Source organism: Sander vitreus, chromosome 7 (genome assembly GCF_031162955.1).
Source record: "Sander vitreus isolate 19-12246 chromosome 7, sanVit1, whole genome shotgun sequence".
NCBI lineage: Eukaryota > Metazoa > Chordata > Actinopteri > Perciformes > Percidae > Sander > Sander vitreus.
The window spans coordinates 13,607,337-13,633,859 of NC_135861.1; the positions used below are offsets into that span (position 1 = coordinate 13,607,337).

Genomic DNA, 26,523 nt, shown 5'->3' on the forward strand with positions numbered 1-26,523 from the left:
AAGTTCACTTTCCTTGGCATCGCATCATTGACCGACTAAGTTCACGTCCATGGTCCAGAGAGCTTTTTGCTTGCCCTGGTTCCCCTTCGCAAAGCTTGACATCTGCTTGGCCATTTCAGAAGGCTGCGGGCCTTTAAGCAAAGTTTCCTATGCTTAAGCGTCTGGCGTCCCTTTTTATCCCACCTTAACTTGTCACGTTCACACCTGGTCTCTCCTTTCAACACCCTCACAGAATAAAGGTGGCTGCTGTTGCAAGGAGCGCAAGACCTTTCCACCATTTTTTCTTTGAAACCTCTTTTTCACATAATTTAAATCTTTTTTGTAAATGGCTGAGAAGGGCATTTGAACCAAATGTTCTGCCTTGGCACCTCTGTAGCAACAGCAGAAAATAAACGGTGATTAGATGTAATCACAGGCTGCAGAGCTGCCAAACCTCTTCAGGGCTTAAGCATTCATATGCTGCATTTACGAATATGAATACCTCTTTCCTGAAAGGGTTTTTGTAAATCTAACCTTTCAGTGCACGGCATTACCATTGCACTTGCAGTCATTTCTGATGATGTCAACCTGTGAAATATATTCAAGCATGCTTCTGACAGTAGCTGTAAGCTTTACAGTCTCTGGGAATTCTCATGCATATGTTTTTTGTGCAAGTTTCACATAATCCCTGACGTTGATGGATGAAATAAGTGTTTACATTTTATAAATAATATTGCAGTGCAACCCAGTACACAAGCAATTAGCTTAAAAGCTGTGAGTGGAGAACATTGCAAACATGGCTTCTTCAGATGTGACAAGTAATGCTTTTATCAGCCATTTATTCAGCTAAAAACACAACGTCATGTCAACGCAGTGACAAAGAAAAGATCTGAACTCTGTTTCTGCTCTCTCCTTTTCTGATGCAATTACACACATGTTGACTAAGGTATAGATTGGTATCAAGATTTGTGGTTGTTGTAGTTTCTATGACTTGACACATGCTTTATCAGTTTTATATTAATGTTTGCTTCCTGTTTGTTTTTCTTCTTTAGGACACTCCTCCCACACCTGCTATTCATGAGGAACCTTTCAACGAAGCTTCAGTGAGTCGTCTCTCAGCTCCACCAGACTCCTATTTGTTTTTCCTCCTTTTTAGCCACTCTTTTCGAAATGTGTAAACAAACTGCAGTTAGTTATGTAACACAATTTTTTTCAGAGATGTGGAAATTATTTCACTGTTCTGGTTTTCATTAAAGGCGGTTTGTAAATTCCTATCTTAATCAACAGGGAAACCCCAACCACAATTCAAAACACAATTTTAAAGTGCTCAAGTTACACAATAACTTTATCTAATTTGTAAAATGTGTTCTGAGGCTGATGAAGATTTTATTCATATACAGTAGGTGATTACAATCAGTAGAGAAACACAAAAATGCTTTTGTTTTTTCTGTAGCGCACTTTCTATTTGTAGTTCACATGGTCCCATGTTCTGTCCTCTCTGCAGAGGGAACCGTGGGAGAGACGTCTAGGCTCCGTCTCCGAGGACGACCAGGACCACGAGATCCTGTACCTGAAGGAGACCCACCTAGGCATTGAGCGCAAATGTTCCAGCATCACGGTCAGCTCTACGTCCAGCTTGGAGGCCGAAGTAGATTTCACCGTCCTCACGGACCTGCATACGGGCATGGAGGAGTTCTCCAGGGGCATGACAGAGCTTGGGGAGAGGGGTGTGTCACCTGATGTGGGTCTGTGCTTTGGCATGGACTTCCTCCAGCAGCAGGGTCCCTCTGAACCCCCTCCTCCACTGGTGTCAGCCCCTCTGTCCAGAGGAGCCAGCAGCAGCCCTCCTGCCAAACATATTCAGGCTGAAGAAGTCCGACCAGAGGTCAGACGGTCAGATGTGCAGGTAACGTTTTCAGATTAAGTGTGTTTGTAGCTTCTCCTCCTTTAGTTTGATTTGTTCAGGCAGGTAAGAAAAATGCTATTTTTAGGCACCTAAAAAAATATAAGGTGTGTACTGTATGGATGTGAACATGAATGTAACTGCACAATGGCCAGATTTTGTTGTATACCTACTGTATGTCTCCATGTGTTTTTAACTAAAAGCACATGAGAAATACATAAAACAAGAGTGCAAGCGTTTTGCCAAAACAACAGAAAGTGGGACTGGATTTCCCGCCTTCCCAACCCCCCCACTCCTTACACCACCATATCCCCATCTCAGTGCCACCCAAGTTTCCAACAAAGTGTAATGACAGGCCACCAAAGCGAGCTGTTGAGGAGTTCATGCGAGTTTTGTTTACAAGCCTGTGTGCTGTAGTCAGTGTGACTGTGAATGAAGTAAGTCACAAGTTTTCCACTGTGGTTCAAATGAAAAAAAAAGAAAGAAATTGTGGCGATCACACCTCAAGTGTTTGTCACACATTCCAATGTGTTTTTCTGTGTCTGCTTTATGATTTGAATTGTCAAAAAGCTGTACAATATAAAGTCTACAGCATAAAATTAACTTTGAATATATATTGATGCTTCTAATGTGCTGAAATCAAGAAAAGAGCAGGCAAAGGACACAGTAAGTGCTGTAATGAAATGTGTTTCAAGTTGAATGCTCTTTATCGAGCAGCACTGAAGGGTAATGAAGAAAGACCCTTCATCTTTTCTCCTCTGTTTTGTCCTTCTTTTATCTTAATTCCATCCATCCATCCATCTTCATCCGCTTATCCGGGGTCGGGTCGCGGGGGTAGCAGCTCCAGCAGGGGACCCCAAACTTCCCTTTCCCGGGCCACATTAACCAGCTCCGACTGGGGGATCCCGAGGCGTTCCCAGGCCAGGTTAGAGATATAATCCCTCCACCTAGTCCTGGGTCTCCCCCGAGGCCTCCTCCCAGCTGGACGTGCCTGGAACACCTCCCTAGGGAGGCGCCCAGGGGGCATCCTTACCAGATGCCCGAACCACCTCAACTGGCTCCTTTCGACGCAAAGGAGCAGCGGCTCTACTCTGAGCTCCTCACGGATAACTGAGCTTCTCACCCTATCTCTAAGGGAGACGCCAGCTACCCTCCTGAGGAAACCCATTTCGGCCGCTTGTACCCTGGATCTTGTTCTTTCGGTCATGACCCAGCCTTCATGACCATAGGTGAGGGTAGGAACAAAAACTGACCGGTAGATTGAGAGCTTTGCCTTCTGGCTCAGCTCTATTTTCAGTCTAGCGGTGCGATAAATTGAATGTAATACCGCACCTGCTGTGCCGATTCTCCGACCAATCTCCCGCTCCATTGTCCCCTCACTCGCGAAGACCCCCAAGGTACTTGAACTCCTTCACTTGGGGTAAGGACTCATTCCCTACCTGGAGAAGGCACTCCATCGGTTTCCTGCTGAGAACCATGGCCTCCGATTTAGAGGTGCTGATCCTCATCCCAGCCGCTTCACACTCGGCTGCGAACCGATCCAGTGAGTGCTGAAGGTCACAGGCCGATGATGCCATCAGGACCACATCATCTGCAAAAAAGCAGCGATGAGATCCCCAGCCCACCGAACTGCAACCCCTCTCCACCCCGACTACGCCTTGATATCCTGTCCATAAATACTACAAACAGGATTGGTGACAAAGCGCAGCCCTGGCGGAGGCCAACTCTCACCTGAAGCGAGTCCGACTTACTGCCGAGAACCCGGACACAGCTCTCGCTTTGGTCGTACAGAGATTGGATGGCCCTGAGAAGGGACCCCCCTCACCCCGTACTCCCGCAGCACCTCCCACAGTATCTCCCGGGGCACCCGGTCATCGCCTTCTCCAGATCCACAAAACACATGTAGACTGGTTGGGCATACTCCCAGGCTCCCTCCAGGATCCTTGCGAGAGTAAAGATCTGGTCCGTTGTTCCACGACCAGGGACGGAATCCGCATTGTTCCTCTTCAACCTGAGATTCGACTATCGACCGAACCCTCCTTTCCAGCACCTTGGAGTAGACTTTACCGGGAGGCTGAGAAGTGTGATACCCCTGTAATTGGCAAACACCCTCTGGTCCCCCTTTTTAAAAAGGGGAACCACCACCCCGGTCTGCCACTCCTTAGGCACCGTCCCAGACTTCCACACAATGTTGAAGAGGTGTGTCAACCAAGACAACCCCTCCACACCCAGAGCTTTAAGCATTTCTGGACGGATCTCATCAATTCCTGGGGCTTTGCCACTGTGGAGTTGTTTAACTACCTCAGCAACCTCCACCAGGAAATTGATGCCAATCCCCCTCATCCTCCAGCTCTGCCTCTACCATAGAGGGCGTATTAGTCGGATTTAGGAGTTCCTCAAAATGCTCCTTCCACCGCCCTATTACCTCCTCAGTTGAGGTCAACAGCGTCCCATCCTTACTGTACACAGCTTGGATGGTTCCCCGCTTCCCCCCCTCCTGAGGTGGCGAGCGGTTTTCCAGAAGTACCTTGGTGCCGACCGAAAGTCCTTCTCCATGTCTTCTCCGAACTTCTCCCACACACGCTGCTTTGCCTCTTTCACGGCAGAGGCTGCAGCCCTTCGGGCCCTGCGGTACCTTGCAACTGCCTCCGGAGTCGTCTGGGATAACATATCCCAGAAAGACTCCTTCTTCAGTCGGACGGCTTCCCTGACCACCGGTGTCCACCACGGTGTTCGCGGGTTACCGCCCCTTGAGGCACCTAAGACCCTAAGACCACAGCTCCTCACCGCAGCTTCAGCAATGGAAACTTTGAACATTGTCCACTCGGGTTCAATGCCCCCCAGCCTCCACAGGGATGCACGAAAAGCTCCGCCCGGAGGTGTGAGTTGAAAGTCTGTCGGACAGGGGCCTCCTCAGACGTTCCCAATTTACCCGCACTACCCGTTTGGGCTTACCAGGTCTGTCCAGAGTCTTCCCCCACCCCCTGACCCAACTCACCACCAGATGGTGATCGGTTGACAGCTCTGCCCCTCTCTTCACCCGAGTGTCCAAAACATATGGCCTCAGATCAGATGAAACGATTATAAAATCGATCATTGACCTTTGGCCTAGGGTGCTCTGGTACCAAGTACACTTATGAGCATCCCTATGTTCGAACATGGTGTTCGTTATAGACAATCCATGACTAGCACAGAAGTCCAACAACAAACAACCACTCTGGTTTAGATCAGGGAGGCCATTCCTCCCAATCACGCCTCTCCATGTGTCTCCATCATTACCCACATGCGCGTTGAAGTCCCCCAGCAGAACTATGGAGTCCCCGACTAGAGCCCCATGCAGGACTCCACTCAAGGTCTCCAAGAAGGCCGAATACTCCGAACTCTTGTTTGGTGCATATGCACAAACAACAGTCAGAGTTTTCCCCCCACGACCCGCAGGCGTAGGGAGGCGACCCTCTCGTCCACCGGGTTAAACTCCAACGTACCGGCGCTCAGCCGAGGGGCTTGTGAGTATCCCCACACCCGCCCGGCGCCTCACACCCTGGGCAACTCCGGAGAAGAAAAGAGTCCAACCCCTATCCAGGAGTATGGTTCCAGAACCAAGACTGTGCGTAGAGGTAAGCCCCACCAGATCTAACCGGTAGCGCTCCACCTCCCGCACAAGTTCCGGCTCCTTCCCCCACAGAGAGGTGACATTCCACGTCCCCAGAGCCAGCCTCTGCTGCCCGGGTCTGGTCCGTCGAGGCCCCTGACCTTCACTGCCACCCATGTGGCAGCGCACCCGACCCCAGCGGTTCCTCCCACAGGTGGTGGGCCCATGGGATGGAGGGATGTCCGCCACGTAGCTTTTTCGGGCTGTGCCCGACCGGGCTCCGTGGCAAACCCGGCCACCAGACGCTCGCTGACGAGCCCTCCATCTGGGCCTGGCTCCAGACGGGGGCCCCGGGCTTCCTCCGGGCAGGGTCACTTCATCCCTTCCTCGATTTTTCATAGGATTTTTTATCTTAATTCTATTGATATCTAATATAAAATATATCTCTTAAGCACTGAGCTCAAAACACATCGTCCATCTGCGTGTTACAGTACGTTACAGTCACTTATGTTTGTTTTTCGCTTTGTGTGCTCTTTTGTTTAATTTGTGCATCAGAAGCATACATATCTTCATTTTTGCAAGCAAAGAGCTTTACATCAATTCAATCTAGGTCTTTTATGTGTAAAAACTAAAACTTGTGTCTTTGTTTTTACTCACTTAAGCCTGTAGTGCCCAAAAAACCAAAGAGGTCAGTGCCGGTGTTGTCGTCAGTGGACAGAGAGCAGTCGCACAGAGAAGCCAGTCGCGTCTCCGCCGTCACACCGCTGAGCAGGGAGGCCAGTGATGTCATGCCCACACCGATGGTGAGGAAGACGGATGTCAGGACTGAGACTCAGCCCAACGGGTCAGAGGTTACCACCACCATCGTGGAGTTCACAGATCAGGTTAGTTTCATATTTTAGTAAAAAAATATTGTAAAAAAAAATGAACTAAAGTTCACTAGTAAACTACCTACAAGTCACACAATAATTTGTCTGTTTTTCAGGATCACGGTATCACTGGCCTGAGTGAAGTTTCTTACTCTACAAGGCAGAGTGTTTCCCCTGTGAGTACAAACAGAGGAACCTCTCCAATTTTAACTTGACCTGCAGCACACTTCTTCCTGCTCTCTTGGGTTTAAGCATACTTACTGTACAAAAAACACAAAGACGTGGATTTATATGTGCCCGACTGGATGTCCTAAAATATGAAAAACATGACTACTAATCTGTAATGATTTGTACATATACATGTGTGTTTACAGTATTTGCTAATGCCGCCAGCTGTTTTGCTTTCTCAGGTGCATATGAGCAGTCTTGCAAGAGAGGCGTCAGGGTCGCCCATCCTCGTTACTGAGAATGTTACCTCGGCAACCACTCACGTCACCAAGGTAAAGAAGCTCAAGTTGAACTAACAAAGCGCACAATTTCATGTATAATTATGATAAAGTGGGTTTTGCAACATGAGGAGGTGCAGCTCATATCTTCTGTCTGAATACAGTTAGATGTGGGCTCTACTTCTGAAGGCTATAAAAAGAAAAGCCACTGTGTGTTGCAGACGGTGAAAGGAGGATATTCAGAGACCAGGATCGAGAAGAGGATTATAATCACAGGAGACGATGATGTCGATCAGGAACAGGTGAGCTGAAATGAACTGTGGATGAAACAAGTCAAAAGTACCCTGTGCTGTGCATGTTACTTACTGGTTGTTAGTTTGGGGTGTTGTAGTTTTTGGGAAGTGTAGTTGTTGGATCTGTGAGAATAAATGAGCTATGCAAACCAAATAATCCTTTATTTGCAAGTTGGGCTGCAACTAACAAATACTGTCATTATCGATAATCTGGCGATTCTTTTTTTAGATTTATTGTTAGTGTATAAATTGTAAAAAATTAAATTAAAAAAACGGTGAAAAAAAAGCCATTGCAACCCAATATCTAATGATCAATAATATAATAATATTTATATTACAATGATATATGACAAAGAAAAGCAGCAAATCATCACATTTGAGAGGCTGGAACTAGATAATGTTTGGTACTGTATTTTTGTAATACTATTTTTGCTTGAAAAATTAAGCTCTATTTGCAAGCTTAAAAAAAGAGTCAACTTGTAATTATAATTCTATTATATTATTAAATGGGAACTGGAATTCAGTCTTGAGCCATAAAACACAGAAATCAACTAAAATCATTAAATAAAGTTATATTTGTTCCTGGGATTTATTTGGTAGTTCCCTCTTTTCCTCACAGGCTCTGGCTATTGCAATACAGGAAGCTAAGCAGCAGCATCCAGACATGCAGGTGACCAAGGCAGTTGTTGTCAGGGAAACAGAATCATCCACTGAGGATCGACACGGCGCATCAGAGGTACGGCTGCCATCTTGACTTCAAACGATAATATCTGGCCAGGACTTAGCCTCACAACCCTTACTTTGAGATTAAGGGATTTAGGGTTGACTATCTCTTCTTTCTTTACCTGCAGTCCTGATTTCCTGAGACAAGATCGCCCCCCTTTGGACCGAAAGTGTCAGTGCCCGACCTGAAATTGCCATCCACCATCCCTACTGATAGACTACTGCCAGTGGTGCTCAAATGGGGCCTCTTGTACACATTCACACACGCACACACACACACACACACACACACACACACACACACACACACACACACACACACACACACACACACACACACACACATGCACACAAAGCTGAAACAAGACTCCTTTGAAATCCTTTTATTTAATTTTTATTCAAACATTTCACTCTTCAAATCATTCTTGTTCAGCAGAGTGATTTGGCAGGCTTAAAAAAAATCCCGTTAACACTCATGGTCCTTGATTGGTCGACAATATGCCACCAGAATTTCAAACATCTGGAACAACTAAAGAGAAATGATCTGAATCCAACTAAATTCCCTGCAAACCTCTCAAGCCTCTATATTCAATTCACTTGCTTAAGTATTCCTCAAAGGTCAAAGGGAATCTGTGCACTCATTCACACTGTGGAATAACCCAAGGCCATATACCTTGTTGGTACCCATCTCATGCAGAAAGTATCATTTGTAAAATAGAAGAAAAAAAAGGTCATGCACCTAGGAGTGTCTTTTACATGTCTGTGCTGCTGTACTGAAAAACAAGAAATCATTAGATCCCTGCTGTGTGTGTTGAAAAAAAAAAACTGCTGTAAAAACCAACTGTGTGTGTGCTTACACTTAATAAGTCAAATAATCCATTACATCTAGCTCCAGTACTGTTAGAGGATCCAGTGAAGCAGGGTTTAGTGAGAGCAGAGCAAATCCTACTTTTAGTTTTCACTCTTGCATAGCCTGTCTAAAGAACAAATGAGCTTTGTCCTCCCCCGTCACACTGACTGATGAGGATGCTCTGAGTAGAACGGATCATGTAGAGCCAACAAGGTCCTCTGGTGGTGTTCATTCAAGTGTTCGGAGCTCGTCTGATCACTATACTTCCCTCTATCTGTCTCACCTGAAAGATTTGACTTCTGTAAAATGTATTTGACCATGATGTGTCAGTTGTTGCATCATGATGGACTTTGATTGGACTGTTAGAGAATGTCTGTGTATGTGTCTGGACATTAGGAGCTGTTAACACACAGTGTACCTGTCGTATTTATTCAAATGGTGGCGATGTAGTTTCTGAGCATGCTGGTGTTTCAGAATGAGCCCAGTTTCTCTCCTTTCCGAGCCTTTAGATATGCTTTCCGAATTCAGCTGCATATAATACCACTTCTGTAGTCAGTACAAAGAGTAGACTCACACCCTTGTTCAAGTCACAGAATGGGCTTTTGCATCAGTAAAACTAGTATTTGAGATAATGTTTGCATGATAATTTCTTGCATTATTAGATTGTAATTAAATAATATGAATATTAACTCATAGGAAGGATGGATCGTGATGATCAAGATATAAAGGCTGTATTCACTTTTGTAAGTATTCACAATTTGAAGTCGAATCTGAGCTCTGACAAGTAAAAAAAAAAAGAAGGAAATTAAGCTTCCTTACAGGAAATGAGCAGTATTTATCAGAAATAGTGGTAAATATCAAGCACACATACATTCCTTTTGTTAATCCCAAGATCCAATGACAGCACAGTGGCTACAGTTTCATTTCATTCAAGCCACTGGTGCTGTTATATATCTTTGTTTTGCATATCGCTTTGCTTTTAATTGAATCCCCCCTTAAAGAAACATGAAGTAGGCCTGTCATGCCTACATTCAGTTTCATTCAGCTTTTTATTGCACAACACATTCTCTTTATCTTTTAACACACTCTGCAGAAATGGTATTATGCATCACAGCCCTTCCAATACTCTTTCAAGCAAAGTACAATGTTATAAATAAAATATACAGTAGGAGCAGAATCTTTGGAATTTTAGTTTTGTGTGATTTGGTACATGAATGTTAGAGGGATGCCAAAGGCATGTACTGTAGTGTGCTCATTAAGGTAGCAGTCAAATTGTACAAACTCTGATTTTATATGAAAATATTTGTATGAACAAGCTACTTTTAATTACAGAGGTGCCAGAAAGTCAAATGCATAAACTTGACACGGCAAGGTTTACCTTTAATTATGGTGTCTTTAACTTTACCTGCAAAATACCTGTCCTCCTTGCAAAAGTCACATTTTATATATTAATCAATACATGCAGCAGCAAATTCATTCAATTGAGAAAAAAATGTTAAAACTGTCATGTGAGGTTTATGAGGGTTTTACTGAGGTATAACTTTGGCTTTCAGACACTAAACTTTTACTGTCAACGTTCACATGTGTAGTGTTATTCCCGTTGTATTTCATATTTTGGTTCCAAATCCTTTAAAGTGATGATCAATCATGGATCTGGGTATCAAACTGGAAGGTGAAAAAAAAAAAAACAATGCTGCCATGCATACCGTGTACTGTATGTTTGGTGCCGTTTGGTGGATTGTGAAGATGTAAAGTTGTTAATTGACATGGGCTTGATGTACACTAGGGGGCACCAGTTACCAAAAAGAAGAGAGCTTTGCAACAACATTGATCATACCCAGCTGAAAGCCTTCTCGCCATTCTTCCCTAAGAGGCAAAATGATCCAAATCACCCTTGGCTCAACCTTTAAGGTCAAACTTACCTTCCTCTGTCCAGAAAAGGCCAGCCCGTGGAAGTCTGACAAGTACCAGACTGATTCATCGGAGACATTTGGCTGTGGCACCTGGTGTCGACATGTGATTGGACGACCTCTGGCTGACACTTAAACCTAGCTCGCTCCTCTCTGTACAGAGCCCTCCTCCTCCTCAGCAGCTTCATCTCCTCTGCTCCGCTGCTCTCCATTGCTTGGTGCTGTGTCTTTGCTGTACATTGTACTTGCAGTCCTTCAAAATGAATAAAGAACAGAAAAAGAGAACAAGATGAAAAGGGAATCTCTCTGTTTGATCTCTTTCACATTATCTGTTTGGTTTATAACAGCTGGTATATATTTGTCCTGTAGGCCCCAAAATGTAGTGCAGCTACCGTATTTTTCAATCATGAAAAAAAAATATGCAGTAGAAAATAAGGTTTTAAGTTTCTCACATATTTGTAGGTATTTCTGTACCAAGTGTATTTGGTTTCATGGTTGTTAAAGAAAAGGAATGTATTAATACACTAAAGGTGTCAAGTGTATTAATGCAGTTATTGCTAACCTACAGTATTGCTGAATTTAAATTGTTTGCAAACCGCAGTTAAGATGCTGCGGTCATCTCACAGCTAAGAGAAAAAGTTTGAATCAGAACATATGTTTACACAATCTGTATTAAAAATAACACAAACAATATTATTTTAAATGAAAGGGAAGTTACATAATGTAGTTAGTGTGGTGATACTACTGTATGTCCTTTCCCTGTGACGTTTCTGCTCTCCACAAGTTAAACACAACCCTGACTTTTCAGAGGCATGAAGAAACTTGGCATTGATGCTCTCCTCCCTGTGAGGGCAGTGGGTGTAAAGATCACTACACCAAACAAATCTCAAGCATACAACAAATAATTCAGTTTACAGGTACAGATGTGCAGATATTGATTGCACTTATGAGTATGTTTTCAAAATATCGATTGGGAGCATCCATGTAGGTAGAACAGAGAAGAAATGCTCTCTCTCTCTCTCTCTCTCTCTCTCTCTCTAGCTCGTATGATTTGAAGGTGCTGAGACACACAGTGTGACAGTGACCCCAAGCGCAGAATACGTATTCAACCAAAGGTCCTGAATAGATTAAAATTTACATTCTGAAATTGTAAAGTCCTGATCTTTAATTGAATGGAATACTGAAGCATGACCTTAAGTGAGTGCTTCATCCAAGAAACCCCATACTTAACAAAGGATTGAATCCGTTATTGTGAAGAGAAATGGGCTGAAACACAGGTCTGAAATATACAGCTACATATATATAGGATATATTTGGTTAAAGTCAGTGCTGCAACGTTTCAAATTTTCTAGTTTTTGCACCCCAAACTGTGAATGCTTTAACAATATCTTCCACATGTAGAGTCATGTAAAAATATTATTTGCTTGTTAAGATTGCACTTTGTTGACCTATTATCACAATTATTTAAACAAAATCAGACCATGTAATTTAAGTTTAAGTTACTGAGGTTCATGTGCAGTAATACAAACTGAAAGTTTATGTGAGTTTCATGTTAATTTTCTGCTTTAACTGCAACCCCTTTTTAAAGTGTGACCTTTATGTCAAATTAATGAAACTGTGAGTTTATTATCTTATGTCTACTTACTATGTCCTAGTCAGACCATAAGAGCTTTACATCAAATAGCATGGCCTGATGAGGCATGGCCTTTCTGGCTTTTTTGGCCTCTTGTGACATCAAAAAAATAAATGAGGAAAATGGCATTATGTTTATTAAAAGCAGGTTGATCCATTCAGACATCCTAAGCAACGTAGGTACGTACACTGACCAATCTCATGCCAAACAGCAGCTGACAGTAAAATACCATCCCTACTTTGTAATAAGCTATGATAGAAAAGTCAGTAATTACTGCCACTTGTACTGTATTACAATGCTCATTATGAAAGACATAGGAGAAAGGCATGTTTCTGAGCCCAAAACGCCCCAAAAATATGATCTAAAAAGTAACAAAAGTGAAGAATCTCAACATACAGCGTACAGTAAGGTCAGTTATTCATAAATTACAGTATGAGTGAGCCAAAATAAAATGTGGCTAAACAGAGGAGGAAAATAAATAAAACTCTTGAATAATAACAACATGGATAATAATCATAAGACTTAAGGCTCAATTGGGACCTGAGGATTTCATACATACAGTGTACAACAATGTGGCTCAGCGTGCCTTTGTTACACACTTATCATGGGTGAGGGAGGAAGGTAAGACATCAATTAATCAACACAAGTCTGCTGTTTACAACGGAAGCCATATAGAGGGTGTACACACTGCATTTTTTCACAATGATACAACAGGTGGAACTGAACCTTGTTGGCTCAATACCTTTGGTTAAAGTCATTTTCATGGCAACTCTTGAGGTTTTGATGTAATGTTGTAACGTAAAAGCATGAATAAAATCCAGGCAAAGTTACAAAGGTCCCAAATGGTTGGTTTGTCATCAAGCAATGAGGCTTAGCTCCCTGGTTTTGGCAGGGATAAGTAACAGTTGGTTTTTCTTCTTAGACAGTGCAGCAAGTTTCCCAAAGAGAAGAGGGAAAAAACTTTTCTTGTCTTAAACCGAATTAAAATATAACTTCACTCACATTATAATGAGCTATGTATGGTCTCCTCCATCCCCAGTTCTAATCCCAGCATCCAAGAAAAGTCCAGAGGTACATACAATATCCGTTTAACTGAACCTGCACGGTCCCACAGAAAAAAACATTGTGCATCACAAACCACTGGGCCTTCAAGCTTAAAACCATATAAGAATATCCACTGATCAGAAGGGAGCAAAGAAAGAAACATCTTCCAAGAGACTGCAGTCGAGTCACGGTGTCCTTTCACTTCCAGAAAAGCAACTACTGAAAAAGCCAGTTCCTTTCAATTCCCTTTAAAAGGTGGAGGGAAAAAAATTTCCTCACAAAGACAGAGAAAAGACACAGTAGGGGAGGGAGCAAGTGGAAATGCAGCTGTCAGTCTCTTGTTGTCTCTGACCAGCTGTTTCTCCTCTTAATAAGCAGCTGTAGCGCCTAGTTGATGCAGATGTTTGTCATAGTACAGTCCTGGCTGTGAGGATTAACGCTGCGAGGTTGACCAAGGGAAATGCAGAAGACTCTCGGGCTGCTCCCGTGGCTATGAAACCTGAAATACACAAACAAATCAAATTAATGTTAATTATGGCAGAAAAAAAACATACAGCCAATAATAAAATGCATTCAGTACAAAAAACTACAGTGTGGTGTAAGTACACAACTATGTCACTAGATGGCACTGGTACGCTGTGCTCAATTATGTCTTTCAAAGAACTAGACTGTAGACGTTGGGTGGAAAGGAAAAATACACTTTTAAAGAACCAGCAACTGCCAATATTCTTTGCATGCCTGAGCCCATTTTATTGTTTAATGATAGATATTTCTCAGTCGGTGGATGAGAGACTGTATTTATACGGCTAAAACAACTGTAAACACAATGTTTATTAGCTTCAAAGAGAAAAGGCTTATATGAAGACTCACCATTTTGCACCAACATTTAATGGGGAAAGAATACCTCATAGAGATACCAATTTATCAGCCTGAAAAGACCATAATGCAATGCAGCCATAGAACATGTTGTGTTTACAGTGCATAGTTTTACACTCACACATTGGTCTTTCAATTTGGGGAAAGGTAGACAAAAGAAGTTGAGGAGGAGTGAAAACAAAATAAGTCCTCATATGCTAAAATCACCAGTGAATGGGTTGATAGATTTGCATGTGACTCAAAACTGGCTCAACTGAATGCATCTGTTTTTGCAGTGGCGTATCACAAACAGATACAGACATCATTTTCTGTCCCACCTGCTATCTTGGGGATGGTAATCTGGCGGCTGCTGCTGCCTTCCCCTCCCTCACTGAAGGGTTTAATCTGGATAACGTAGTCCTGGTTGACCGGCAGAGACAACTCTAAGGAGGTGGTGTTGGTCTCCACCACACTGGGATGGCTGTTTTTGTCCTGGCTGTACATCACCTGCAGGAAGCAGAGAGGTAAAGATGATAAAGCCACTCCAGATTCAATGCATCAGTATGAGTGGTTTCAAGGTGTCCTTGTTGATGCATTGACAAGACAATCTGAGTTGTAGTTGGTGTTTCTTTCAGACAGCTGTGTGAGATGCAATGCGTTGCCTCTGAAACGAACAAGGATGAATCTTACTGTAAATATCTGCACGTGGCTGTGATGGACCAGAGGAGAGGGTGCAGCACAGATAAGGGGAATGTAGACGTAGGAGGCTGCAAATGAATGGCTGACCTTTATTTTTTAGATTGATAAGCCAAATGGCACAACAGAAGGATTCATAACCTGAAATGCAATATCATTAAAATATGTATTATGCATATGATGCTGCAATGACAAGTCAAAGGCCACAATCTGGGAAGATGACAATCAATCTTCTGGTAACAGGTATACATGTCCTACAATGACCCCGCTCTTGAGAAACAATCAGAAAGGTTTTCGCTTTCCGTCTGTGGCTGAAATTATGTAGCTGAAGATAATGGGATGCATGTGTTGTGGTGATCAGCAGATTGTTATTTTATATTTTAAGGAGAGTAGGCAATTTGTGGAGAATTTAATATTAAATAAATACACATCACACCTTCATTACTTTAGTGTGAAATAGTTAGAACATGGCTGGCTGCCATGCAGTAACTCTACTGTGAGAAGTTTAGATGCTTCCTTACTTAGTTAGCAAAATCAGTGTACTCATAAATAAAACCCAACAGTGAACGTATATGGAGTAAATGGAGAAAACATTCTCTGTTATGTTACAATCTATAAAAACATTCACTCGTCAGAGCTCTTGCCAGTCTAGTTTAAGCACTTTCTAGTGGAGAGGTGAACAACTCCACTCCTTACCTTATATCCTGTGACTTCTGACTCATTCTCCAGAGCGTGCACTTGGTCCCACCTCAGGATGACCTTGGAGTTGGAAGTGTTCCACATGATTTTGACTGGGGCTTGACTGGGTGCTGGAGGAGGACGAGGAGAGTGGGAGAAGGAGAAGAAGAGGAGGGAGAAAAACAACAAGCCATACAGTCAATCAACAGTAAAGTCAAGAACCAACTCAGCATGAAGGAGATTTCTCATTATCAGTTTATCATCCCACTGTTAGGAGTGAGCAGAGACTCTAGGAATATGTGTGTAAGAGTGAGTGTACAGCTGTTGGTGAGGGGGTGGTTGGGGAGTGTGAAGAAGACACGTGAGTGTGTAACATATATTAAAACTGTGAAAATAATATACATTATTAGCATATAAGAACATAAGGTGTTGCTCATCTGTCAGATCCCTGTGACATTTTTAAACACTAGTGGCTCCATGGAGAACTGTTTTGATGAGTGGGCCTGTTTTGTTTAAATCTCATGCTCTGCAAGCACGAACACAAGGACGCACATGTACTGTATACGCTCATTGACACGCAGGTGACGTATAGGAAGAAAAGAGTGAAACAATACAAAGAGGATTTAACTAACGTTTATGGGAAATCTCTCAGCAGGAAACATCTCATCATTTTCCAGCAAGACCTGCATGTTAAATCGCACAGTGCGACCGTAAATTAAACTGCAATTTACATCAAAGATTTGCCATGTCTATCATGTGCTACTTGATGTCCCTCAATTTCACACTATCCATGTTAGTAAGACTCCAAATGTGGGGATTGAGAGGGGCATATGACAAGGGTCCCCTGGCTGGGAGTTGAACCTCGGGAGTTCTAGCTATGGGGAATAAACAAGAATCCTCCACATGGTACCTTTAAGGTGCACTTGTGTAGTGAATATTCCCTACTTTCACTCTAATTGTTGAAACATTATTGCTGAAATTAAATACATATCAAATGACCACGCACCATTAGCCAGAGGGAAAAACAACAAAGGAAAAGCATGCACAAAAAAAGACACAGTCCTTACGTGGTTTCTTGGTTGTGACATTGACTATGATGCTCTGTGGACCTACTCCAGCACTGTTATAGGCCCGCAGGGACATGTGATAGGTGCTTCTGCCCTCCAGATCCCTGATGAGTACTGACGTTTTATTCCCTACTGTCCTGATCACACTGGCTGTGTCCTGTTTAGTCCGCTCACTCCAGTACTGCAACTACAACCACAAAACAAATACACAGATTATACTTTATAAGCTTGCATCTGATTTGTGACTTAATACTTCCATCTGTAACTGCACTATTGTGGGCATGAATTCTGGAGGGCTTCATCATGCTCATCATACACTGCCAGTTTGCTTCATGAATGAATAATTATATAGACACTAATACAAAAATGTCATCACATTGTTATCCAAGATATAATAGCACTAGCTGTTGGCACTGTCCACTACATTTGTATGACTCCTATTGTGTGGGAATGTGTTGGTTTGACCTCATAGCCCAGGATGCGTCTGCGATTGTTGCTCCAGGCCAGCGGCTTCCAGGTGACCTCTACCTCGGACGCTGACACACTCTTTGCCCTCAGCTTCCCTGGAGCTCTGCTGGGCTCTGAAGCACACAGGATAGTCAGGAGGGAGTAACAGATTCACTACACCCACGTCTACCGAATGAGTTATCAAATCTACTGTAGCTACATTCAATCTATCCATATAACTGTGTGAGGAGGAGTGAGTGCTCCAACATTAAGTCCTGGATAGTCCATTGAATACAAAGTTACAGCCCCTGAAAACTTGTGGCCAAATCTGAACTATTTCTCTGTTACATTAAATATTCAAGAATAAATGTGCAACAACTTAAATTTTGGTTCAGAAAAAAAAGCATCCTTTGTTATCATTAAGAGTTAACCAGTCACAAACTCATCTGATCCACCTCATCAGATTGGGTGGGTGTGGTTTGATCAGTGCTGTCTCAACAGCAGCAAACAACCCAACAATTGTCACCAAATTGCTTTGCCAAATTCATCTTATTCCATCTGAGCCCAGCCCATGCAAACCAGTGAGAAGAGCTCAGAAAGACAAAAAAACAATGAGAAATAACCCAAATTGTTTCATTCTTGGCAGAAATGTTTTGCTTTCATGTACGACCACGTCGGTCATTGTTTTCTCTATGGAGGATATATTTATTCATAATTAAAATTCCAAAGAGAAAAATCATGCCATAATTGAATAAAAGAAAAAAAAAAAAAGAAAAAAAAAGGAAACTGAAAAAGCAAAGTTGAAATGTAAAATTATAATTTGAAATTGTAAAGTGCAATGTAAAAAGTCAAATTTAAAATGCAAAGCTTAAATATAAATACTTAAACTGAAATCTTTTAAATCTTTTATTGATTGAAAATCGCAATGGAAATAAGAAAAGAGAAACATCAAATATGTAACTCAAAATGTGAAATGGAAAAGCTTTGGAATGGAAATTAAAATCTCAAATAGAAAAAAATAAATGTTTTTATTTTAGCCTTTGCACTTTATAAATTTCAATTTGAAATTTTAGCTTTTGAATTTTACATTTGGCAATTGCCCTTTAACATTTTAAGATTCACCTTTTCCATTTAGATTTAACATTTGGCTTTTCCATTTGGATGTGACAGATGTCAAAAGCGTATGTAAATGAGGAGGCGTGGCCCAAAGGCTGTTGGGAGGGTCTGAAACAAAAGGGGTGCAGAGGCACCTTATGGACAGTAGGGGGAGGTGACGGCTGGGAAGCACACTGAGTTAAGGAGCATCTCGCTGCAGCCTGCGGGAAGGCAGGGCTTGACATCAAGCCAACCTGGTAGCGAAGCTGATATAGCCTCTTGTTTCACATTAGATGATAGAAACTGATGATGTAGGTTAAACACATTTCATGCAACAACAGTGAAGTTTTCATGTTTTCATGTAGTTACTGTAATTGGGCCCGTGTACTTTTTCGTTCATTTGATTTCCGATTTTGAAACGATATCCAAATTTGTAAAATGGGTCATTTAAACCATGGTAATGTTGATGACAATGTGTTCAAACGGAAAACGAGCCATATTTCAGGAAATAAACTTGTCCATGATTCTATTGAGAGACTTCCAGCTGACAGCGGGGTCTGTGAGCATCACTGGCCGGCCGGCAAGCGAGCGATCCCGGCCGCCACCAGCTGGCTGTCACTTTAGATTGGAGCTTCTCAAGTCCGACAACATCGGAGCAAATGTGCAATTGGCCATCAATTTTTGTAAAACTGCCCATATTCAAACTCTACACAGTTGATTTCTCGCATAAAAAAGTCTCAGAAGTGAATTTAGTGGTGAAATAGCAGACGAAAAAAAAAAAAAAAGCAATCGATTCTAGAATCTAGATCGGGAGTTTGCCGTAGTAGCAGCAGCCAACAATTTTTTTAATTTATTTTTTATTTGATCTCGCTTCGTTTTCTCTTTGGACTTTAAATTTGAATTATGAATAAATATATCCTTCATATTTCTCAGCCTTTCAAGGTGTTTGGAAACAGGATTTTAGACTCAATCCACTTCCCAGTGTCCACTTTCAATGACAGTTATTTGAAAATGACAAGTGTGTGCTTGTTGGTCCACTTGTTCATGCATGACATTGCGGCACTGGGTGTTTAAAAAAAACTGCAATCATGAAAAAAAGAGATAAAAATAAGACTTAATTTCATAGGTAATCACTGGCACAGTGCAAGTGTTGGACATTCCCAACACATGCTTCGCTGTATAGTTATAATAGTACACACCTTCCTCTGCTGAGTAGATGGTGGTCACTGGACTAAAAGGGCCTTCTCCTCTGTTGTTGTAAACCCCCACTTTGACTTGGTAAGGAGAGAAGGGAGGGATGCTCTCATTCTTGAAGACATATCTAGAGGCATCCGGGGACGTGACAGCAGCCTGCATCCAGCCCTGCGCCCCAAGTGGGCGGAAAGCCACCACGTAGCCAAAGCCCGGACCGCTCTGCAGCTCCTCAGGAACAGGCTAAGGAGATATGAGTCAGAGGGATGACTCAAGATGACTGATCTAAAAGATATTAATACCTAAAAGAAATGCAGTTATGTTCGGATTAGAGCACCTAAGAGGAACAGTGCTGAGGGTGGTACTGTACTTGCAAGCCTTGCATGAACTTATCACTCTGTCTGACTAAGTGGTTTTATACTGAGGAGAAATAAAATAGAACTATCCAAAAAGAGCTGTAGTCATTCTTTATACTGTGTTTCAATTTCACATAAAAATAAATTGTGAAGTTGGAAATTACAAACAGGTTTATATAATACATTTATATGTCAATTGTGTGTGTGTTTTTAATTAAAATGTATTTCAATTGTGCGTTTGAATGTAGCACATGAATAAAAATACATTCACATCAATTCACTCAAACAAAAACATTATGTATGTAAATACAAATTTACCTCCCACGTGATGACCAGCTCTGAACGTCCTCCACCACCACCGTTCACTCTGGCCGGAGTAACCCTGGGAACTAACAGATCAACCACAGAAGTTATAAATACCAGCTTGTTTTAATTAAATTTAATGAAGTATCTGCAATTGGAATTGACAATATGGAGTATTTTGTTGCTCACCATTACATTACAAGAGATAGAAGTACTGAACATGTCCAACCTTTTTTGAAGAGTTAGACCTTTCTTACGTAAATGTATACTTTAAAGAGTACTCCACCTATTTAACATGGCACTGATCTAACACTGTCAGACTCACCATGGACAAAGGTCTATTTTATTCCATGCAGTCTTCTTCCTTGTCAAAACCTGGCACCTACATTAACCACAATGCAACACGAATGCAGACAGTTCGGTCAGAAATTCAGGTGTGTACTAGAAGCTAATCTAACCTCAAGCCGCTAGCCTCACACAGAGATGAGGAGCGGGCTACAGATGTCTGGTAAGCTCACATATTTCTAACTCCACCTACATATTTTTTTCCTATTCAAACTTCTAGTCTTCAGCACCAACCAACGCTGCCAAGTGACATCACTTGAGGCAATTTATAAGATTTTGCACAGCTTCCTTTGGACCCACAAAAGGCTTTATACAATGCACATGTGCAGTAGTACTCCACAAAACCTTAACTTTGATGTATAGAATCGGTGGAATTCGCATTTCAATGTGCAGCACAGTGGATAGGACTTCAAATCAAAACACCTGAGAAGCCATAAAGTACTGTCCTGCACTCAGTTAGAGGGTCTTTTTATGGGTTGGTCATTCTTAAACAATATATTGCTTGATGATTTTATGTTTATCCATATAAATGTTTATTGTATGTGTAATAATGCATGTGTGTGTATATCTGATCTATGTAGGTGCATGTACCTGCAGTTATGTATAAAAACTCTATATGTATGGTTACTTATACACACATTTGAGGTGGGTGATTTTAATTTAAATCTTTTTTTAATCCACTCCTTTGACTAGATTTGAGTTGATGTTGGTTCTAAATCCAAAGATACTGTATTTATTTATGTATTTTCTATGCCACTGCCATTTTGGGGACTTGTTTTTCCTTCTCTGCACACACACACACACACACACACACACACACACACACACACACACAAACACACGCACGCACAGTCTGACTGAAGCTACCAGGGATCAACATATTTATTGTGTATTTCATCCGTTCATGTGTTGTGTGCCCTGAGGAAAGCGGAGAATTCTCTAAAATTCACTGGTACAATACAGTTCTTTGAAGGGATCTAATTGCTTTCTCAGTAATAATGGGCATAATTTTCAAACAAATTGTGTATCTGTTGACAGCAGAGGAAATGTCAGGAGCTTCTGATACATACGCATTTCTTTGGTGCGGGCCTTTTTGGAAGGTTTGCTGGGCTCTCCTGTTCCTATGCTGTTGGTTGCCAGGACTCTGAACTCGTACTCCACCCAGGGACTCAAGTCAATGACAGTGGATGACAGCTGCTTTCCCCTGAGCAGCTCTAGAACTGAGAGACACCACAGAAATAACATTTCATCAAAACCCTGCAAGATGAGCCACTGAATGTTAGCCAAGCTGGTGATGTGTTATTTACTGTCCCCTTCAAGTGTGGTGCTTGAAAAGGATACCAGCCCCGCTCCCTCACTCTTTTATCTACTAACACATTCATACGACCTATACTCAGACTGTGAGATGAAACCAGCCTACCGGTGGTTACAGCTTGCCACCCGAGAGAGAAGGGCGTTCTGGCCTGGATGGTGTAGCTGAGGATGGGGCTGTGGTTGTCCATCCCGGGACCCCAGGACAGAGAAGCAGTGGTCTCTGTCATATCAGTCACCTGACAGTCCACAGGGGGGCCTGGGGGACCTGGAAGGATAATTAGTCACAGTTCACTCACACAGGATGATATATACTGTAGAGATTAATAAAGACAAGAGGCAAAAGAACGGAGAGACAGAGTGGGTGGGCCATAATTAGAACAGATGAAACTGATTAGAGAGTCCAAACACAACAACAACAATTTTATGTTTTTCTGAAGTGCAGTTTATTGTACTCTAATTTAGGAAATAAAAAAGATCATAACATGCCCTACAGCAGTGGTTCAGAGGGTTTCACAAGACAAAATAGGAAAGAAGAAAATACCTAATTATAATCTTCTGTTTGCGAAAATTCTTATAACAAATTCTAAAACACTTAAACAAATGAAACAATCGAAGAATATTTTAAGGGGAAATCACAAATCCACAACTCTTGAACATATGTTACCTGTACATATGTTACCTGTGAGGGGTCAAAAGTAGACCAATGGGAACCACTGGAAGGGTAAAGGTGGAATCTTACTGTACATCCCACAAACTGCCTCCAACATGGGAATTATATGGATATGGTGTACATTGTCAGGCCATATCGTGCTATAATTATATATCCTTTAGTAACTTTGTTCACATTCTTTCATTCACTTTGTGATAGAGTGGTAATGAGAAAGTTTGTTTGTTTCACTAGGAGACTAGTGCCATGCGGTCAGCTATAGTAAATTTTTTCATTTACTATGAAAGAGAGTGACATTCTTGGCGAGTAGAGGGTTTGTAGTAAAATAGCTTTGCTAAATGTAGTTACAGTGGCAATGTGTACACACACTGCGGCTGCGCCATAATTTCTTCATGCAAAACAACAAATCTGAGTTCAAGGTTTGATTCTTTTTTTACATGGAGTTTGAGGCACATCCTTACCTCTGACTACCACATCAGTGGCAATAGACACACTGTCCACCTTGGTCTGAACGGCACACGTATATTTCCCAGCATGCCTCAGTTGAATGTTCCGGATCATGATGTCTCCAGCTGAGCGCTGTCAGTGCACAAGTTAGGAAAAAAGATGACAAAAAGAGTAAAATACAGTTAAATGTTGTATAATGAATTAATTTAAAAGGACTGCAGAAAGAAGTGCAATGTCACAGTGATTTATTTTAGCATTTTAGTGTATTACATAATGGAAGAGAAAGTCCAGGGATGCACCAAATAAATGAAAAGCTTTTTCGTGATCACTTATGAGGACAGCTCTTTGTGTGGAATTAAAAAGCTTCTTTCAGCTCTATCCCTTTTATTCCCTCTGATTCTGAACCATTTCAGTGCCAAATGCATTATTAGCTTTGAAGTTTTTCAAGTTAGAGATAATGTTAAGTTGATGTCTTATCTATGAAAGTAAGGGACTATGAAGTAGCATGAGACTGGATAATTACTTTGATGTATAATCACAGACATTTTACAGAGATAAAAAAAATTGCTGCAAGTCATTCACTATTTGAAACTCTCTGCCATCAATTAAATAATATAACTGGGGATAAAATGGGTCACAGATCTCTCACTTTGCCACATTTTATATACAGCATAAAAAATAACCTCCAAGATTGCTTATTAAATCAAATAAGACTGTAAGAAGTCCTGCAAAAAACAGTAATGATATATCATGTGGCTTTAAGACGGAATAAAAAGGTAAACCACATTCTCTGTCCATTGCAGGTCACGTCTGTATCTACAAGGCAGTGCAATTGCTTTATGTTAAAGATGACTTGTCATGATTTACGGGGTGTTGGGTTACATGAAAAAACTGAGCAAAATACAATGATGTACAGTAACATTCTGGTTATACATATTCATACGCAATACTGAAAATGCTGACTGTGTTTCACTGGGGTTTACCAATGCATCTCTCAGTCAGCCTTTTCGCCTCCCTTTCATCTGAAGTAATTTAAGCGTATATCAGACCAAACATATTCAGCATCTTATTCCCATTGGAAAGTATATTTCAGTTTCTTCTATACCGTGTGCTTAAAATGTCTTTCAAATCCAGATGGAAATTTCTTTCTGGACAGACACCATGTGTCCCATAATTTTTTAAATCACAGCCTTTGCAGTAGTGTTCCTGATGCTCTGGCAGTAACAATTAGCCGTACAACATGTAAGGAGCATGTCTCTATTTGGAGTTGCAAAATGTTATAAACCCAACAAAACAGGATGTGTTAACATTGCCAGAGGCATACAGTTTTCATATTGTTCGACACTTGCAGGACACAGTATATTCTCTACCAGCAGATTTAAATGATGTTGCTGCAACTGTTACAGTAATATATAATTTTGCCAAATTTGTTTCCATTTTGAGCCGTAATGCAGTGCTCAATGAGCTTGTTAGTTGATATTTACTCAAGGTATAATATTACAAGGTATTAAGGTATGACTCACTCTGCTACTTAAAACTGATACAACCGATACTTCAGTGTTGGATCGAAGAGGCATATTTCATCTCTTTGTTACAGATATCCTAACATAAAATATTATATATCCTAATATGAAAAAAAAGGGTCAAAAAAGTCAAAATCAAACTGGGATTCTTACATTTAGGGGAGCAGTACAGCAATCTTCAAGCAGCTACTTATTATACTTATTATTATTTGGTGTTGTATGATCAAATGTAATGCATGGCTGAGCAGTGCATAATGAAATCCTTGGTTTCTACTTTTGTCAATAAAGGAGTTCAGTCAGGACCATTTTGTCAAACTAGATTCATTCATCTGCAATTTGTATTTGGCGGTATGGCTCTGTTCTGGGCACACCTCCCTGCCCTTCCATGTGCATGTATGGAAAGCCTTAAGCGGGGAGAGCAGCAGTGCAGGATCCCCATAGGGTACAGAACAGAGCAGCATCAATGACATAACATTGATTAAGTCAGACAACATGAATTTAAAAGGAGGAGCTGGGGTGGAGGTGGGTCGCAAGCGCTAGCAGAGATGCAGCAAGGTAGGCTGGGAAAAGCAGTTTAAATAGAGCACGCTATTTGGAAATCCAATCAAAAGAGGGAATCAGCTGAGCCATCAGCTGGTGTGCTGGCTTAGGAACTGTCAGCTATGAGCTGAGATAATAGCCGAGCTTGACGCCGTGACCTGCCAGAACTTGCGCTATGCTTCATGTGTTAATAACAAGCAGGACAGGCAAAGATATGTGTACAGTTTCATTTAAAATAGAAATTGGTGATGTAAAGAAATACATTTTGAGTATTATAAAGAGTGTAACTATTCACATTTGGCTTTCCATTAAGCCTTTCTTCAGATGCTGAAAGCTTTTTTAAGTGGTAAAGTCATAAGCACAGAGTCACCATGTTCAAGTGGAAACAGATTGTCAAGAAGATATTAAAGTGCGTGTTTTTTTTTTTATCTCAGAACTTGTCTCATATCTTGGCCAATACAATAATCTGGTGCTTTAATTGTAGTTCTGCCACACTGAAGAGTGCAAAGGTAATTTAAACAACTCAACTGTGTATATAATTTCTGAAGCACACAGTTATGACTGTGATCTGAAGGGGATGTTCATGTGTGACTTATTGGCTACAACATATCATATTTTCTTCATGTCTTACCCTGAAGACACAGAGACACAAAGGACTTAAAGACATTATTGCACTTACCCCACCGACTTTTTCAAAATACGCCCAGTGGCTTCCAAAGTGGATGAGCTGCTCGTTGAAGAACCAGGTGAACTTGAGGTCCAGTGTGGGGTCATGAGACACTTGGCAGGGCAGCACAATGCTTTCACCTACGGTTACGTCCAGATGACCTGCTGGACTGGTGATCAAAGTTGGCTCTGTAAACAGGGAGCAGCAAGTTAGAAAGGGAACAGAGTAGATATAGCTTTTTCAGACTGCCAAGACTGTGTGCTGTATGTATAGCAATACACCTAACTTGTTTTTACTTATATATGTTCCCTGAACATTGAGAAATAATTGCAAAAAACATGCCACACTCAAAAACAAATCCTGCTCTTCGTCAAATCCTGTCCCAGATGTGAGACAAACAAGATATATTACTTTTGAGTCTGCCGGTGAGCTTATATTGCATCTCTTTCTCTGTTTTAAAACAGAGTATAGCTTGATATCACTAAACAATGACAGAGTAAAATAAACAAACAAAAGGAAAAACTCAACCATTACAGCAGGTCAGATCCGAGTCTATAATTTGGCTCTGTTTGTGCCGAGACAAAAAGCCATCCTATTTTATCCTCAGCGTGGTGTGCATTAACATAATCTTTGGTCTGACTCAGCTGGGTGTCTCATTCAACAGCAGTGCAGTGCAAGGAATATAGCACAGGCTGAGAGGCCATACACCAGTCCACTGTGAATTATGCATGCATGTCATAAGCAACTAATGGACAGGCAAGCCAATGCAGCATGTCAGTAGGAGTAAAGGTCTATATTCAGCTCTGTCAAAACAAGCCAGCTTGTTTATTTCACACCCACTAAGAAGAACTGACTGGTCATGGCAGTGCATTCCAGGTGAGTCTTCGAAAAGTTTGGCACCAAAAAAAAACTGAGAGGGGTAAAACTTTCTGTTTCCGACTGCTAAGCTGTCACGCTCATTTCCTGTTACTGTATGACTGGAAGGAAAACCACAAATTGGCTCGCTGATTCCCTTCAGTGTGCTCCGTACATGGTGGTTCTCATTCTGTAAACCTATGGAATGACAATGTATTGCAAACTACCATAAAAA

The 26,523-nt window shown here is 41.6% G+C and overlaps 2 protein-coding genes across 2 annotated transcripts in view; one reads left to right on the top strand and one right to left on the bottom strand.

Moving 5' to 3' along the window:
* The window catches only part of LOC144520195 (band 4.1-like protein 1), a 30,319-nt gene extending 19,618 nt beyond the window's left edge, over window positions 1-10,701 (top strand). Inside the window, exons 16-23 of the mRNA XM_078253864.1 lie at window positions 1,032-1,082; window positions 1,484-1,885; window positions 6,137-6,358; window positions 6,460-6,519; window positions 6,754-6,843; window positions 7,011-7,091; window positions 7,702-7,818; window positions 10,567-10,701. Of these exons, the coding sequence (XP_078109990.1) occupies window positions 1,032-1,082; window positions 1,484-1,885; window positions 6,137-6,358; window positions 6,460-6,519; window positions 6,754-6,843; window positions 7,011-7,091; window positions 7,702-7,818; window positions 10,567-10,701 (1,158 nt within the window). The remainder of the gene's footprint in view (window positions 1-1,031; window positions 1,083-1,483; window positions 1,886-6,136; window positions 6,359-6,459; window positions 6,520-6,753; window positions 6,844-7,010; window positions 7,092-7,701; window positions 7,819-10,566) is intronic.
* Window positions 10,702-12,326: 1,625 nt separating this feature from the next.
* cntn3a.1 (contactin 3a, tandem duplicate 1) overlaps window positions 12,327-26,523 on the bottom strand; it is a 79,456-nt gene continuing 65,259 nt past the window's right edge. Inside the window, exons 13-23 of the mRNA XM_078254732.1 lie at window positions 25,446-25,621; window positions 22,718-22,835; window positions 21,696-21,854; window positions 21,346-21,495; window positions 19,946-20,016; window positions 19,280-19,514; window positions 17,004-17,119; window positions 16,539-16,725; window positions 15,490-15,602; window positions 14,436-14,604; window positions 12,327-13,741 (exon numbers count right to left, since the gene is read on the bottom strand). Of these exons, the coding sequence (XP_078110858.1) occupies window positions 13,650-13,741; window positions 14,436-14,604; window positions 15,490-15,602; window positions 16,539-16,725; window positions 17,004-17,119; window positions 19,280-19,514; window positions 19,946-20,016; window positions 21,346-21,495; window positions 21,696-21,854; window positions 22,718-22,835; window positions 25,446-25,621 (1,586 nt within the window). The 3' untranslated portion in view covers window positions 12,327-13,649. The remainder of the gene's footprint in view (window positions 13,742-14,435; window positions 14,605-15,489; window positions 15,603-16,538; window positions 16,726-17,003; window positions 17,120-19,279; window positions 19,515-19,945; window positions 20,017-21,345; window positions 21,496-21,695; window positions 21,855-22,717; window positions 22,836-25,445; window positions 25,622-26,523) is intronic.